General features: G+C 46.1%; 1 protein-coding gene across 1 annotated transcript in view; it reads left to right on the plus strand.

Annotated features, from left to right (window-relative positions):
- RNF213 (ring finger protein 213) overlaps nucleotides 1-12,819 on the plus strand; it is a 107,536-nt gene extending 94,717 nt beyond the window's left edge. Inside the window, exons 56-69 of the mRNA XM_065896446.1 lie at nucleotides 993-1,152; nucleotides 3,019-3,187; nucleotides 3,383-3,397; nucleotides 4,438-4,529; nucleotides 5,283-5,534; nucleotides 6,698-6,830; nucleotides 7,173-7,256; nucleotides 7,672-7,852; nucleotides 8,123-8,324; nucleotides 9,451-9,528; nucleotides 10,454-10,648; nucleotides 11,084-11,173; nucleotides 11,267-11,445; nucleotides 12,666-12,819. Of these exons, the coding sequence (XP_065752518.1) occupies nucleotides 993-1,152; nucleotides 3,019-3,187; nucleotides 3,383-3,397; nucleotides 4,438-4,529; nucleotides 5,283-5,534; nucleotides 6,698-6,830; nucleotides 7,173-7,256; nucleotides 7,672-7,852; nucleotides 8,123-8,324; nucleotides 9,451-9,528; nucleotides 10,454-10,648; nucleotides 11,084-11,173; nucleotides 11,267-11,445; nucleotides 12,666-12,819 (1,984 nt within the window). The remainder of the gene's footprint in view (nucleotides 1-992; nucleotides 1,153-3,018; nucleotides 3,188-3,382; nucleotides 3,398-4,437; nucleotides 4,530-5,282; nucleotides 5,535-6,697; nucleotides 6,831-7,172; nucleotides 7,257-7,671; nucleotides 7,853-8,122; nucleotides 8,325-9,450; nucleotides 9,529-10,453; nucleotides 10,649-11,083; nucleotides 11,174-11,266; nucleotides 11,446-12,665) is intronic.
- The last annotated feature ends 4,760 nt before the right edge of the window (nucleotides 12,820-17,579 follow it).

A 17,579-nucleotide genomic window follows, 5' to 3' on the forward strand; every position in this document is an offset into this window, starting at 1 on the left:
AGCGGCCACGGCTCACGGGCCCAGCCGCTCCGCGGCATGTGGGATCCTCCCGGACTGGGGCATGAATCCGTGTACCCTGCATCGGCAGGCGGACTCTCAACCACTGCGCCACCAGGGAAGCCCCCTTGTGGGGGCTACTCTTCGTTGCGGTGCGCGGGCTTCTCATGGCGGTGGCTTCTCTTGTGGAGCACGGGCTCCAGGTGCGCGGGCTTCAGTAGTTGTGATGCGCGGGCTCAGTATTTGTGACGCACAGGCTTAGTTGCTCCGCGCCATGTGGGATCTTCCCAGACCAGGGATTGAGCCCATGTACCCTGCATTGGCAGGCGGATTCTTAACCACTGCACCACCAGGGGAGTCCTTCAAAGTTATTATTATTTTTTAATTGAAGTATAGTTGATGTACAATATTATATAAGTTATAGGTGTTCAATCTAGTGATTCACAATTTTAAAGGTTATACTCCATTTATAGTTATTATAAAATATTGGCTATCTTCTCTGTATTGTACAATATATCCTTGTAGCTTATTTTATACATAGTAGTTTGTACCTCTTGACGCCCTACTGTTATACTGCCCCTCCTCCCTTCCCTCTCCCCACTGGCAACCACTAGTTTCACAAACAGCCACTTTACACTGTTGTGGGCTTTTAGTCAGCCAGAAAGGTCAGTCTGTAAAGAAGAAGACTCTTAGGACAGTGGTCTAGGACTTCTCTTGTGTTCGAGTGGTTAAGATGCCATGTTTCCACTGCAGGGGGCATGGGTTCAATCCCTTGTCAGGGAAGTTCCACATGCCGCATGGTGTGGCCCCCCGCAGAAAAAAAAATCTTCTAATATAGGAAAGTAGTCTAGGCTTAGTAGAATATGTAATTTAACATTGTTTTCTTCAAAACTCTGAACCTGGTCTCCAGGTCCTAAGAATGGGAAGTGTGCCCCCAGAGCTGAGAAGAAATGGTGATCTTCAGCCTTCACCCTGTCTTCTCTTGTCCTTTCCAGAAACAAGATGGACAGAACTCAGACTGGCCACGTGCTGGGAAACCCACCACTGAGAGGCGAGGCCATGGTATCTGACCGAGAGCTGTCCCCAGTGGTCTTCCTTCTCATCCGGCTACTCACTCACTTGGCTATGCTTTGGGGAGCCACCCAAAGTCCCCAGGTAGAGCATTGTACTGCCCAACCATGTGTTTAGTTTCTACAGTAATTTTTTCACAGTGAATCCTTTTGTCTAAAAAGTCCTAGCCAGTTCTTGGGAAGGCCCTGCCGGGTCCTGCTTGGTTTCATTGTGACTAACCCCTTTCCCGCTCCAGAGTTCTCTGATTTTGCCCCTTGAAACACAAGACTACTTCCTAGGTTTGAATGCTGTGAGGTTTGTGTGTTGTGCCCTTACTGACATCAGAGGCAGAAACTATTTAGGAAGTATGGGGAAGATCTGAGTGGCAGAGTGCTTGGGTGAGGGAAAAGAGATTAATGAATTGGTCCACTCCGTCCTTTCAGAGAGTATGAATGTACTGCTTCTCTGATAACTAAGTATCCTTAGCTAGGATACTTGGTAGAAATAAGTAACTGTTTTCTTACTCCTCTTTGAAGGTCCAATCTGTGGTTCTAGGTGTTCTCATTCATTAGAATATTATTGGCAATAGTAACACACAAGGAATGCTTTACAATATAAAACAAATCTTATTAGCTTACATTTATTAGTGCATGTAGGTCCAGATGAAACATGTTGAAGCCTGGTATGAATTCTTTTTTTTTTTCCATAGAAGGCATAAGGTTTATTCTAAAAGTAACTTGTTGAAAGTTTAAAAAAGGAAATAATTGTAAAAGGTAACCAGCAGGGTGATATTAATATGACCTCAAGCTAACTGTATATGATACCAATTCTTTACTTTGACAATTAGATGGATATCGAACATTAGAATTAAAACACTGAATATGAAAATACTTTATTATTTATTTATTTATTATTAAATTTTTATTTATTTATTTATTTTTGGCTGTGTTGGGTCTTCGTTGCTGCACAAGGGCTTTCTCTAGTTGCGGCGAGCGGGGGCTACTCTCCATTGTGGTGCGCGGGCTTCTCATTGCGGTGGCTTCTCTTGTTGCGGAGCACGGGCTCTAGGCACGTGGGCTTCAGTAGTTGTGGTGCGTGGGCTCACTAGTTGTGGCTCACAGGCTCTAGAGTGCAGGCTCGGTAGTTGTGGTGCACGGGCTTAGTTGCTCCGCGGCATATGGGATCTTCCCAGACCAGGGCTCGAACCTGTGTCCCCTGCATTGGCAGGTAGATTCTTATCCACTCCGCCACTGGGGAAGCCCTGAAGATATTTCAGAAAGTTTAATTAAAATCAAAATTGAAATTAAAAATTTAGCATTATTTAAACTATTTTGGTCTGAATTTTTAATTGTCATTCCTATAATTTGTACTTTGACTTTTAAATTTTAATAAACATTTAAAATGTTTAATAAATTATTTAAAACAGTTGAAAAAATAAAAAGTTCTAGCCACTTCTTGTGGATTTCAAATATGTCATTGTTACCTAATGCAAAACATAATATAAAATTCACATATCCTAATTTTTCTCACTGTGGTCTATGGTGGTAAGGGGGAACTACTTGTCAGATTATGTAAAATCAATTTTTAATGAATGGCTCTATGTCTCCGGTCCACACCTGGGAATGGAGAGGCTAAAATAACCATGATTTTACCTGTCTTTGCTGCAGCTCTGGGGAAGAAAGAGAGCAGGCTGCATTTCCTCTAAGTTAATTAACCACGATAGCAAAAAGTTCAGGCTTTGAAAATTCTTTACTTCACACTGAGGATATAGAAGCCACTTGTTTTCAGACCTGTGGTCATTTCTGCTCCTGAGCCTTCTCTCGCCACTGCTGTTTGAATCACACTGACATCCCTCCTAGAGACTCTCCTCTGGCTCGGGGCTGGTTCTTCACCCCTCCTGACCTCTCCTGAACCTGCCATCTCCTCCACAAACAAGATCTGGCTTGACATTTTGTTCCCTTGCCCCCACAGGCTTTGATGAACATCATTAAGCCTCCAGTGAGGGATCCAAAAGGGTTTCTGCTGCAGCATATCCAGAGAGACCTGGAGCAGTTAATGAAGATGCTGGGGAGGAGTGCAGATGAGACCACCAGCGTGGTGCATCTTGTCCTCAGCCACCTCCTCAGAGAGCATGGCCACAGTGAGGAGCCGGGCATGGGGCCGAGGGGCGTGGGGCATGGCCAGCAGAGGAAGCAGCGCACTCGTCCTGACCCCAGAGCGAGAGGAAGGGGAAGCGGGAAGACATGCACCTTCCAGAGAGTGGGGGAGGGGAGGGCCTTTCCATTGATCCCCTGCTGGGTGTGCTCAGAGTGTTAAATGCCGGTGTATTGGGGAGGCTTAAGTTTCAAAAGTCAGCCTCCGTTGTAGTTTACCCACTGTATAGGGAACATATTGTTGTCATCCCAAACAGCTGATGTGTGTTAAAGAAACATCACCATCAGAGAGACTAATGTTTGATAAGCGCTTGGAGCTTGGTCTCTTTGTACATCTGTCCTGTTTTGCGGGGGCAGCATCTGCTTTTCCTAAAAAATACTGCCGTTGTGGGCTGACTTAATATATGTACGTGTCCATAGTTTGTTACATGAAAAAGCAGGCTATCTATTATGTTCGCTAAGCTAATTTTTCTATTTTAAAATTTAAAATCCACACAGAAAGAAAAGGTCTGTAAGACAAGTTAGTAAGAGGGTTATCTCTGAGTGGTGGAATTAAGAACAGTTTTGTTTTCTTTTTGCTTATCTGCAAAAATCTTTTAAAATTACCACTGTAACGACAATGTTATTTAAAATAATAACAATAGCAATAAAAAGTTCTGCTACTTTACAAGAAAATCCATTCCCACTTCAGGAGCTTTTTTGCCAGAAGCCAACATCAGTATATATTTTCCATTTAGCAAAACTTTATTTTATTTTAAGCCTCTCATTCTAGTGCAGTTACAAACTAGGTAAGCTCACCCAGTATCATACTGACAAAGTGATCAAATTCTAGAAGCATGCCAACAGTTTCCACAGCACTCTGCATCACGCGGGCATCCACAGGGTCCCGCCTCCATTCTCAAGCCCAGGTGGCTGCAGCTGAGGCAGCTGGTGCTACCACTGGCCACCATTATTTTGCCCCTGGGCCTCTGATTTAAAGTATTGTCCTTTCAGTAATTTTGTTCAGAATGGTTTTAAGATGATAATTATGTGGGTTAGAGTTTTTAGAGTTCTAAGTTTCTTCATGAAGATCATGGGGTTGGTGGCAGCAGCAGGAACCATTTTTAAATGCTGAGATTAATTTAGGAAGATATACCCGCCCCCAACCCCAAAAGGAGCATTATTTCAATTTAACATTTATTTAGTGTTTATGCAGACTGCTTTTGTTTCTTGGTAACAGACACATTTTTCTTTGTAGGGTCTTTAAATTTTGACGCAGAATTGTCAACCAGAGAAAAGAGGAACAGCTGGGAAAAGCTTGTTGAGACTATTATTCTGCCGGAACTAAAGGTAAGTGATGCATAGCTACAGGGCTACTTTGGGAAAGTGTGGGAGCGTGTTTCCTGGGCCTCTACTGAGTGCTCGGTCTGTTGTCCCTTCTGGAAGTGTCCCTTATTGAAGCCCTAGGCTAAGCCCCAGATTTAGGTTTCTCTATCCGGTCACCCCACCCTCCTGTTGCCCCCACCCCATCCTATCCCCTCCCAAGGCTGGTCAGTGTGTCAGGTTGAGGAATTACTGGGAAAGTGCAGGCAGTAGTTTTCTCTCCGTTACTTTTTACAGCAGAATGTGAGAGCAAGAGGCAAAGAAATAAATCCTGTCAGATAAGAATGTTACTGAGAGTAACTAGGCCCATCAGGAAATAGAAGTCATCAAGTAAAATAATGGTAATAAAATAAAGGTCTCTGAGGACTTCCCTGGCGGTCCAGTGGTTAAGACCTTGCCTTCCACTGCAGGGGGCACAGGTGTGATCCCTGGTCGGGGAACTAAGATCCCACATGCTGTGTGGCAAAATCAATAAATGAATGAATGAATGAATTAATTAATTAAATATAGGTCTGTGAGACTTGTTCTGTTTGGGAAGATAAAAACCTACAAATAAGGATCACATAAATTATAATAAAAGATGGCAAAGATGAATATTTGATTACGGGCTAAAACGAGGAGGGTGGGTCTCTGAATCTGCCCACTGGTAAGGTCACTAGGTGTCCAGCCTGTCTGCAGTAGCATCTCATTTCCAGATCCCATGTCGCTTTCCTTACCTAGCATCTAGATAAAACCCTCCTGGCGGTGAACACTCGGATCAGCCAAGATGAGCGCATCAGCTCCAACCCTGTGGCCAAAATCGTGTACGGTGATCCGGTGGCCTTCCTGCCCCACCTGCCCCAGAATAGCGTGGTTCACTGCTCTAAGATGTGGAGCTGCAGGAAAAGGATCACCATTGAGAACCTCCAGCACATTGTGGAGCAGAAGAATGGCAAAGAAACAGTGCCCGTCCTTTGGAAGTTCCTACAGAAGGTGAGGCTGCCTCGCCGTAAATGCTGCCTACATGTCCCTTGGAGACGTGAAGGCCCCACTCTCATTTATAGTCCGATTAGTCCTGAGGATGGGACAGCCATCAGACTACTTTGATTTTTGAATAGAATGTCTCTGGCAGAAGACTCAGGGATAGAGCAAAGATCTCTAGACACATCAATCTATATGAGTTGTTTGAAACATAAAGTCACAGGTGAAATATGTACACGAGTTGGAATTAGCAGGTATCTGTAAAGAACTTGAGGGCCAGGAGGGTCTCTCCCAATCACTCAGCAAGAAAGAATACAATGAAAATGTTTCCTTTGTCTTTTCATCTTCACCCCTGCCCCCAGTGCCTGGAGCAGTTAGTCACCAATGAGTGTCTGTTGAATAAAATAACTCGCGTTGAGAATGCACAGCCAAAATCAAACAAACAAGGAATCTTCCCTGTTCCTGAACCATTCGGAGTGAGGGTGGTGGTGGGATTGTGGGGAGGAGAGCAGTAAAGTGTGTGTCATATCTTTTAGAACCAGAATTACACACGGTTCCAAACTTTAATCCATGTGAACTTTTATTCTCTACAATAGATTTTCTAATCATTTCCCTCCATGGACCAATATATGCAGTCTAGGAAGAAGTAAGATGACTCAGAAACTTCTGTGGGTCAGTTAATGAAAATGAATTCCCAGTGGGAAGGCCATTGTGTTAATACTGTGATCTGTCACTGATATGCACAGGTCCATTAAACTGAAGAAGCTTAGGTCCTAGGTCTTCAGAATGACACCGGAAGAGCGCCAAGCCTCATTGCCTAAAAGCTTGGTCTTCTTGGTCTCAGCAGCTCCTCTCCACACCTAGCCCATCTCATGGGCTCAAGAGGCTGCTTTCTTTCATCAGCTTCTGGCAAACACATTCGATGTGTCGGCCCTACGGGTTTGTTCCCCAACCTCTAGAGGGTAGAAGAACACTGGCCAACACGTTGTAAGCAGTCACTAGGTACTTGCTGAAAGAATGGTGTGGCCTGTTCCCCATTCTCAAGTATCATTATGTGTCATCATGTAAAATGGCACGTTGACCAGATTAAACTACAAATACACATCCTGAGCCAGCCTTGAAGTCTGTTTCCCCAGTACATTAAAAAGTGTTCCTGGCGGTCTTCCCTTCTCTAGGAAGCAGAACTGAGACTGGTGAAATTCTTGCCTGAGATTCTGGCCCTGCAAAGGAATCTAGTGAAACGATTCCAGAATGTTTCAGAAGTTGAATACAGATCCATCAGAAGTTTCATTAGCAGTCACAATTCAGGTAGGTCTCTGCTCTCATCGGGGATCAGGACGATCCATGTTGTGGTTCAAAAGGATCAGTCCAACTCGGAGACTCCAGTTCAGGGCTAATGTGTGCTCTGTACCCTAAGCTTGTAGCATAAGGCAGTAGGTGCTGTGAGTCCCTGGGACACATTAGAGGCTTTTGCCGTAACAGACAAACACCTCCCTCTCTGGTTCCTCAAACTCAGCTTTAGTTTAAACAGCATTTAGAACGTGTTGGTGATGGCATGAAGGTAGGGGTCAAAGAGCAAGTAAGTCTGTTGGTTTGACCTAGACGGGGTAGGTGTTATCTTGGAGTTCTAACAAGTGTTTTGTTTGACAGATGGGCTGAAGCAGTTATCCTACAACAGAATCATTATCTTTCTGTCGACGTGGAACAAGCTGAGGCGATCGCTGGAGACCAATGGTAAAGTGTCAAATCCCCTTTAACACTAAGCATTATAGGAGCACCTCTCTGAAGGCCCTTTCTCTCCAGCCTAACTCTTCTTGTTCCACGTCTGCACAGTGCCATGCTGTGTGCATCTAATGCTGGATCTGAGGACTCTTGCTGGGGTGTCTGAGATGAGTGCATAACATATCAGGAAGAGCAAACCCTCAGTCTTCTTGAGTCTATAAATACGGTATCAAAAAGGAGTTGAGAACATTTGAAACTTACAAGCACATAAAATAGAGATGGGAAGCAAAAGCACGCCTGGTTCCCAGCTCTTTTCTGTTCTGTTGAGGTGGCTTCTGCGTTGCTCCCACTCCCACCGTGGTAGGCTCCCAGTCCTGATGCTGTGAAAGAAACAGCAGGGAGGTGACTGCCCCTCTGTCATTTAAAGGTGAGATCAAACTACCTAAAGACTACTGCAGCTGCAACCTTGATCTGGACACTGACTTTGAAGTCATCCTGCCGCGCCGCCAGGGCCGGGGCCTCTGCTCCACCGCCTTAGTCAGCTACTTGCTTAACTTGCACAACGAAATTGTCTACGCAGTAGACAAGTTCTCCAAGGAAGACAACAGGTGAGCGTGCAGGCCCGCAGCAGGGGACGCCCTTTCAGCCCAGGAAGTCGTTTCTGAGGCGGCACAAGCAGGGAAGCAGGGTCCCCAGGCCTGGGGACAGCGAGCCAGGCTTCAGGTCCTTCTCGAACAGATACCCTTCGGCCACCCTCACAAGTGTCACAGATTTGCATGTCCCTTCATCTGCACAGCCCATGGCAACATCAGACAGGAGCTGACTCCATATCACCAGGCCATGGCTGGAGTGCTGAGCTCTATCTATCTGTCCCCCAGCTACTCCGTGGATGCCTCCGAGGTCGCCGACATGCACGTCATCAGCTACGAAGTGGAGCGGGACTTGATTCCACTAATTCTCTCCAACTGCCAGTACCACGTGGAGCAGGGCGGGGAGACCTTGCAGGAGTTTGACCTGGAGAAGATCCAGCGCCAGATCATCAGCCGCTTCCTGCAGGGCAAGCCCAGGCTAACCCTTAAGGCAAGGCTGACCTGCTGTATTTATGTGGTCGGTGTGTCTGTTTTGCAAAAGTTGCCCTGAGTGTGGCTTTGATCACAGTGGTTTCAAAGTGAGGAGGGACCAACGGACCCTTCTTCCACACCCCCAGTGTCCATGACCACCCCTGCCACTGGGGCTGACGGCTCTCCGGAGCTGTCTATGCATCTGGATCCACACTTCATTACCCCAAGGGTGTCTGCCGGTCCCAATGGACTCATCGTCCGGATTTCTATGCCGTAATTAATGGCACCACCAAAACCTCATTGTTTTCCCCCTTTTCCTTTAGTCTGCACACACAGTCTGTCATCTGGCGCCCCCGTTTCACCACCATAGCCATCAGGCACCCCCGTTTCACCACCAGAGCCCGCTGCTCTAGTTCAAAGCATCTGTCCTTAAGTTCCACTGCTGCGGTAGCTCCCAACTGGTCCCTGCCTTCAGGCTCTTTAGCCCACATTTCTTACCTCCAGATCTGCATCCCACCACCCTGTTGGATAACCTTGATGCACATGTGGCACAAAAGGCCCCGTGGCCTTGCCCTGACCCTGTCTCCAGCCAGTTCCCCACATTGAACCCCATAACCTCACATACTGGATCACTCACCCTCCCCTGAATGCACCCTGCACTTCCACATCTGTTCTTTACCTGGGCTGTACTTGCTCCTTCCAGGTCCAGTCAAGGGTATGGTACTTCAGTATATTTATGCTCCTTCCCTGCCCGCAGTTAAACTGTGAACTGTTTGAGCTCAAGGCTGCTTTTAATTCACTCTGCTCTCCCTGTTAGCAGAGTGCCCCCTCATTCAGTCTGTTCTCAGTGTCCCATTGGGAGGTCCTCAGGACCTACTTCCCCCGGCGGCCTGCAGGCCACAGTATTCTATGTGACAGTATCTGCTTGGCCACAAAGGCCAGGCTGGGTTCCTCACGTCACTGTTTCCATAGATTACACGTTAAACACGGACACCACGTGGCAACGAGGAGCTGCCTGCTTTGCCTGGTGATGCACTGAATCGCCTGGGACTACATTTGAGTTTCTGCTCAAGCATATATTGTCATTTGATGGAAACCTCCACAGTGGATTCCATTTCCAAAGACTTTTTTCTTTCTCACTTTAGGGAATACCCACTCTGGTGTACAGACGTGACTGGAACTATGAACATCTCTTCATGGACATCAAGAACAAAATGCCACAGGTGATGAGGATCGATCTTATTTGCGTGTGCCCCTGTCTTATCAGAGTGTTTCCATCCATGTTAGGACTCTTCCACCCTCACTCCTGGCATTTGCCATGAGCACCAAAGAGTTTCAGGGCCTCCCTACGTTCAGAGCCCAGTGCTCTTGCCAGACGGCAAGCAGGACAGCAGATCAACAGAAGTTTTCTTGTTGAGTATAAACAGATTGAAATCTTGTGCTTGTAGTTTTTTAGCAATGATGTCATGACTGTGTATGTTGATGCAAAAGGTTCAGAGAATTTATTTATTCCTGCTTTTCTGGTTTATGTGTGTTATGTGTGTGGGGTGTGTGTGTGTGATGTATATGTGTGTGGTTTGTATGTATGTATATGTCCATATGCATATCTTCACCAAGTTGATTTGAGGATTCAGTGAGTTCATCTCTCTTTCTGTAACATACCTAAATACTGCTGACACTTAACAAGCACCAAGTGTTAACTACTGCTGTTTTGGGGGGGGGGTTGTTTTTTTTGGCTGCTTTGGGTCTTTGTTGCTGCGCGCAGGCTTACTGTAGTTGCAGTGAGCAGGGGCTACTCTTCATTGCGGTGCGTGGGCTTCTCATTGCGGTGGCTTCTCTTGTTGTGGAGCACGGGCTCTAAGCACGTAGGCTTCAGTAGTTGCGGTGCGCAGGCTCAGTAGTTGTGGCGCACGGGCTTAGTTGCTCCACGGCATGCGGGATCTTCCCAGACCAGGGATTGAACCCGTGTCCCCTGCATTGGCAGGTGGATTCTTAACCACTGCGCCACCAGGGAAGTCTTACTGCTGTTTAAATTAGAGAGTCTGTCCCATTTTGTGGCCTTAGCAGTGAAGAAGGTAAGCACTCTTATCAAGTAGCAGTGCACAGGAAGCCCCAACCATGAACTCTATCCTGCTTTTGACTTCCTAGATCCCCCTCCCCAATGTGGCCATCAGTGCCATCAGAGGACAACTGCAGTCCTACAGCGATGCCTGTGAAGCTCTGTCTGCCATAGAAGTCACGTTGGGGTTTCTGAGCACAGCTGGGGGGGATCCAAACATGCACTTAAATGTGTATATCCAAGACATGCTGCGGATGGGTGATCAGGCCTCACAGGTTTCAAAGGTGGGTCTCATGTCAGCCTCTCTCCAAAGGAAATCAGCATTGTCCCCCTCCATCATCTCCCCACTTCCTACTGGGATACCACCACCCAGGGAGTACTGATCTAAGCAGCCCCTGAAAAGGAGGGGAGGCAAGAACACCCCCTCCCACAGCCAGCCCACAGTGTAATCAGAACACACTGATGGGAAAGGCGGAGATGTGCTTGGAACTTAAAGATCTAGACTCAGTGCCACAAATATGCGGAGGCGTGCCTGCATACTGCACGCTGCTGGTGGACCCCGAGATGTTGCCGCGGGGAGAGGGCTTTCAGAGACGTTCTGGAGATGAGGCAGGGAATTAGTGGACGAAGCAGAGGTGCCTCTGTGGTGAGGGAGGTGGAATCAGTGCAGGGCCAAGTGAAAAGAGCACCTCCTATTCAGGAGTTCTGTTCTCTTTCAGGCCTTAAACAGATGCCAGTTAAAACACACCATCTCCCTCTGGCAGTTCCTCTCTGCCCACAAGTCTGAACATCTGCTTCGACTGAGAAAAGTGAGTCTGGCCTCTTCCTGTCCACCTGGACGAAAGGAGCCGCACGCTCCCTTCCCGGGCTTCCGTGTGTCATGTGTTCTTATTTCATTCCAGGAGCCATTTGGGGAAATCAGTCCAAGATACAAAGTTGATCTCAGCCCTGAAAATGCTAAGCTGTTCAACACCTTCCTGAATCAGATTGGCCTGGATGCCTTCCTCCTGGAACTTCACGAAATGATGGTCTTGAAGCTAAAGAACCCCAAGACCGCGGAGAATTTCAACCCTGAGTGGAGGTACGGGCTTGTAAGCCTGCTGAGCGAGGCACACACACAACATTCTGCCGCGTCTCCCGAGATCTTCCACAGACGTGAAAATCATTCTTACGTTACTGCAGAAATTGGTTTCCTGCTGATGTACCATTACCAATTGCAAAAAAGTCATATATTCTCATTATAACAAGTGGACTTCCTACGTCAGAGAGATGTGCATTTTAAATTTGATAGAAAAAGCTACGCCAATGTATAGTGTATAAGAATACCCAACATTGGATATTATTCGTCTTTTACATTTTTACCAATCTAATGGCCCAAAAATGGTATCTCATTTTTGCTTGTATTTTCCTACTTACTGGTGAGGCTGAAAATATTTATCAGCCATTTGTATATCTTCCTCCAAATTGCCTCTTGATATCTTATGATTATTTTTCTTTTGGGCTATTTGTCTTTTTCTTAATCTTTTATCTGTTTTGTTACAAATGCTCTATCTTTAATTTTATGAAGCCAAATCTGGCAGAATTTTCCTACAGAAGTTTCCAAGGACTCTTCAGGAAAAATATGCCTATAAGAGTCTTATCCCAAGGTTATAAAATATTCTCCCATGTTTTTTCCTGTGCTTTTATAGTTTTATATATTACATTTGTTTTGTTAACCAATTATTTTTATGTGTGGCCTGAGGTAGGGATTTAGCTTTACTGTTTTTCTAAATAAATAGATAGTGAAACTCCAGTTTTCCTCACCGACACACTTCGTAATTGCTATTTTCCTCCATTATGTATATGGCATATGCCTATTTACATTTGTATTCTTTGAATTTATTCAAGAAGTCTTTACTATCCTGGACTTTTAGTGTAGGGAAAGAAGATCCCTTTTCTAGAGAATTTACGATCTTTGTTAATACAAATGAACTGGAATATAAGCTTTTTTTGAATGGCGAGGCTTTTTTTGTAAAGCAGGTGTATTACTAGAGTGCTTAGAACCATCTGACGGGGCCCCCTATCAAGGGGCGCTCCATCCCATAGGGTATGTGCACTGCAGTGTGGGGAACAGCAGGGATGTACTAAAACCTTGAACCCAGGATTCTAGTGCCAGGTCGGTAACTCAGCAGTTGGTTGACTCTCGTTATTTCTGGCCTTCGTGAGCACTTTGGTTCTCTGACGACCTGAAAAAGCAACCAGTGATGGTCTCCTTATGTCACATGACTGTTTAACGCTGTCTCTTGTTCCTTGGTTTTTCAGCCTGAGAGACACACTGGTGAGTTACATGGAGACTAAAGAGAGTGAAATTCTTCCCGAAATGGAATCTCAGTTCCCAGAAGAGATACTGCTTTCCAATTGTGTCTGTGTATGGAAAATGGCTGCTGAACTGAAACGGAATCGACAGACGAGATAGAATCATTTTCTATCTCTGCAAGAGACTTGGGCAGAGAAGGCTTTTGTCTCCTCACTGGTGGGATGGGTTCCTTTGTGGGCTGTTGCCTTTGTGCATGCTTAGAAGGAAAGCTATTGGCACAGCACTAAATTTGAGACCAAGATGTGCTGTCTGGCTGACAACTTTTTGAGAGCCAGGCTGTTTCAGGAACATGTGTATATTCTGAAACTATCTTCTCATATTCTGAATACCATTCATTAGGATGTGAAAATTGAAGATTATATGAAACTAGAATAAACCACCATCCTCTGCATTCCAGGAGAAACCAAAAAATAGCTTCTCAGCTTCACATATAGGAATCTGTGCCTCAGATGTCCTAGCTTCTTACCATGCACGTACCCAGCCCACCAGGCCCTTCTTCCTCAGACCACTGCATAGTGACAGGGAGGGAAAATGGGGTTATTAATTTGTCTTCTTTTCTAGTTTATTCTGCACTCACAAACGAGAATCTGGCTTTCTTCTTTCTTCCATTCCTTTAAATTCAGAAAATTGTACAAATATTTCTAGGTTTTCAAGAAGATATGAAAAAGTGCCAGACTCTTTTTTGTCTTCTCACAAATACAAGTCAGGGCATTCTGTGAGTGCCGTGAGGCCAAACTAGCCAGCCCTCACCCAAGCCCACAAATGAGTCACTGCCAAATTTCCAGGGTCAGAGCCCACAAGCTTTCATTGTGAAGAGCACTGGGCCAAGAGTCAAGGACACTTTCGGTGTCTTAGTTTGATTTCCTTCCAGTTCTAGTATTCTAGTAAATTCTAAATGAAAGATTATCAGTGTAAATTTGGATCAAAGGCATGGTTCTGGCATTTCTTGGGGAAGTTTCTGCCTCTCTACCATTCTGCCAAATAAACATGAACTCTTAGTGTGGTCTAGATTTCCCCAAGTGTATGACTATCTGGTCCTTTCTTTGGGTCTCAGCCAAGGCATAATAACACTCAGAGAGAATATAAAACCAGTCACATTTCTGAAAAAGGAAATAAAGAATAGTCAACACACCCTGATCTTGTGCTGCTTTTCTCACTGTGTTGTGCCTTTTCTTCAAAATCTACTTGATGCTTCTGGCCTCTCTGGACTAATTCCTGTTCCTAGATAGCTCAGCACCTGTTAGCCCTGGCATGACAGCTGTTTACAAGTCAGAGGTAAATGTCTTTTCATACATACTCTGAATGAGATGATGACTCAATCAACTTGAAATTGGGCCCATGGAATGGGGAGAGCTACAAAAATAGAAAATGCTCGCCAAGGACACCATGGGCCCTTCAGCACCATTGGAGGGAGCCGTAGAAGAATCCGTGCTCCATTTCTATTACTTTGGTTTCTCTTCACCATGTTTGATAAAGGGGAGCACAGGAATCCAGTATTTGATACAATATCCACTTGCATGTAGTAACCTCTGATTGTTGAATCATTCCATGCAGAGGCACTCTGCCACAATATCAGCTGGATTGTGCATTTAATGGATGTGAGAGTGGGGGAGTTGCTTGTTCATCCCTTCAGTTTGCACTTGGAACTCCTTTGATACCTCAGAGTTGGGATGGAGCTGGCCAGCCTGTGAAGACCTCCTTTGGTGGGTGGGGCGGGGGGGGGAGAATTTTTTTTCCCACTTTTATGAAGGTTTTATTTTTTTGATGAAGATAATGTTGTTTTGTATGCTATGCTTTCAAAGTGTTAACTGCCATTATCTAGCATTATCTTGTTGTTTGTACAGAAATACACTGGCCTAGCACAGGCAGATGTAAATTTTGTTATACTTGTCATAGCTGTTTTAATAAACTTGAGTTTTGCTGCTAAAGAATCCTCTTTGGGGAAGAGGCTTTGGGGAATGGTTTCATGTGTTCGTGGAGATGTCCTTGCAGGGGTGTCCATAAAGTGGAAGGTTCTTTTTTTTTTTAATTTATTTATTTTTGGCTGCGTTGGGTCTTCGTTGCTGTGCGTGGGCTTTCTCTAGTTGTGGCGAGCAGGGGCTACTCTTCGTTGCGGTGCACGGGCTTCTCATTGCGATGGCTTCTCGTTGCTGAGCCTGGGCTCTAGGCGCATGGGCTTCAGTAGTTGTGGCACGTGGGCTCAGTAGCTGTGGCTCACGGGCTCTAGAGTGCAGACTCAGTAGTTGTGGCGCACGGGCTTAGTTGCTCCGTGGCATGTGGGATCTTACCGGACCAGGGATCGAACCCGTGTCCCCTGCGTTGGCAGGCGGATTCTTAACCACTGCACCACCCGGGATGTCTGAAAGTGGAAGGTTCTTGACAGAAAACATACACTCTGGTTTAGAATGTGACAGGGTAAACTTTTCCTGTGGACAAAATGACAGCAGAGCTGAAGTGGAGTTTCACACTGCTCCCCCGTCGCCAGGCTCAGGGGCTAAAGCTTAATCCTAGAGGGCTGCCCTCCCACTCCCTGCCTAACAGGACTTTCCTGGAGGATAGCAGAGCTCCAGCCAATGATGAGTAACAGCTGATTCTGTCAGGGGGCTGGGCTGTGGGATGGGCAAACAGCTCCTCAGGAAAAGGAAATAGACACTTGAGGGAGAAACAGTAAATTTCCAGCAGCCCACTTTTGTTCCAGTGGCAAAACACTGCTTTAGGGGAAAACTGCATTTTCCTCTTCTAAAATGAAGAGGTTCCTCCAGGAGAGAACCCCATGGTCTGGAACCGCAGCAAGGAGAAGAGGCGCTGGTTCACGAAGGAGACGTGCCCCCCGCCCCGTGTCTTCTTCCCCACAGCGTCTGTGTCAAGTCCACCTACTCTCCCTTCCTCAGTAGCTCCTCACTGACCCTGACCTTCCCCTCTAGCCCTGTCTACTCATTCTCGTTTCCATTCATATTCTGGATTGTTCCTGCTCCACAGTTCTGTCTGCTTTCAGCCCAGAAGGAAGCATTCACTAGGTTGGTGATGACTTAATCTGAAAATCTTCACAACTGATCACTGTCTCCTTCTTTCTAAGACCTTACTATGTGTGTAAATTATTTACCTTTCATCGGTGGCTGTAGGGTTTCGTCACGTGTTAACTGAGACAAGTCATGAGCTATTTCAGTCACTCCTAGGTTCAGGCAATTCCAACCCGGAAACAAATTTCTAGTGATAAACAATCACTGTGAAGAAAGGGCTTTGCTCAGTAGGTAAAGCTACCCGTGTCCAGCCCCGTGCAAGGGCACTGCTACATCTCTGACTTCATATGTTCGCAACAAGTGTAGGGTCGCTGTATCAGCTGGGTCTAGAGAGACACTAGATGAGAAGGTAGAAGAAAGCCTGAGGCCTTGAACTGAATAACAATCCATCCAACCATGATTAGCATTTTTATTGCTTCCTGCTCTTTCTAATCCCTCTCTTCACTAATTAATCCCCTGCTCAAACATTATGAATCTCATTTCCAACTGGAAAAACACCAAGAAAGTGCCTTCTCCCAAGAAAGCAAATGCTGTCAAGATTGAAACCTCATCAGACTGAAGTGTATTCTGGGGACAGCAGGACTGTGCTTCCTTCTGAGGAGCTGGGATTATTTTGGGAAGCCATCTGGGGCAAGAGCAGAGAGAAACTGGAGGGGAAAGGGCCCAGCTGGAGCACATGGAAGCCACCCCTGCGACTGCATATCCTATAAAGGCCTGCCTTCAACCCTGCTCCCCTTCCTTCACACGTAGACCCACTTGGAGTGTTACACATTCCCCAGCATTCCTTCCCCATCACCACGCCTGTACCCTGAGGCACATCAGAACCTCAACCCAGAGCACTGCTCCTTCCTCAGCACCCAGTAACTGCCTCCTGTGGAGATGGAGTGACTCCTGTGGAGTGAATGACTCCTGATTACTGAAGCGAAATGCCTCTGTGTCCTGACTGCTCTGTAACACAACAAGGCTGACACACAGTACAGCCCAGATGGACCGCAGAGTAAATCTTGGCTCTCCCATTTGCCGCCAGTGGTCAAATGCCATATGAAGCTTTTCCTGAACCTCAGACTCCAATCCTGTATTTTCCTCTTGAGGTCTATATTCAGACTAGATTACTTATCCAGATACTTCTCTTAATTCCCCTAGTAGAATATAAACCACGGGTTAAATCGCTACACTTCAGCCTAGCTGGCTGCCTTTCGAATACACCAACCTCTTTGCTACCTCAGACCTTGAAATGCTCCCATATTATTTTCACTCCAGCACTTAACACAATTGCAGTTCCACCATGAGGAAGCTGTAACCCCAGCATCTCACAGAACACCTGGCACAAAGAGAATGGAATTACTACTCATTCAATTGAAGAGCAGGGGTCAGTCAATGTTCCACAGGTTGTCCGTAGTAAGTCTTTCTGCTCACCAAGATCCACCGGGTCAAATTTACGAGTCTGGCTCCACTAAGGACTGTGTCCTGTCCTCAAAAAGAGTCCCTGAAACGGAGGTCAAGGTGTCATGTAAGCGGCAGATGCTTGGTGATGGCGTTCAGGACACACTACCCCAAAATATGGCACGTTGGCGTATTGATCTTAAGCCGGAGAAATTCGAGAAAATGGCAGAAGCAGCAAGATCACTCCTTCTTCTCCCATTTTTCACTCCAGATCTCCGACGTGAAAGGTCCCCTCCCTGTACCAGGAGGGAGAGAGACATTCTCATCACCAGAGACAGGGCGTTTAAGGCCAAGGTGAGCAAACCTCCATCTGGTTTCACCATTTACTACCCACAGCCCAAACCCCTCTGCCTTAACAATTCCTCACAAATTCATTGTTTCTTTATCCAAAGGGTA

The sequence above is a fragment of the Phocoena phocoena genome, chromosome 19, assembly GCF_963924675.1.
Source record: "Phocoena phocoena chromosome 19, mPhoPho1.1, whole genome shotgun sequence".
NCBI classification, from domain to species: Eukaryota; Metazoa; Chordata; class Mammalia; order Artiodactyla; family Phocoenidae; genus Phocoena; species Phocoena phocoena.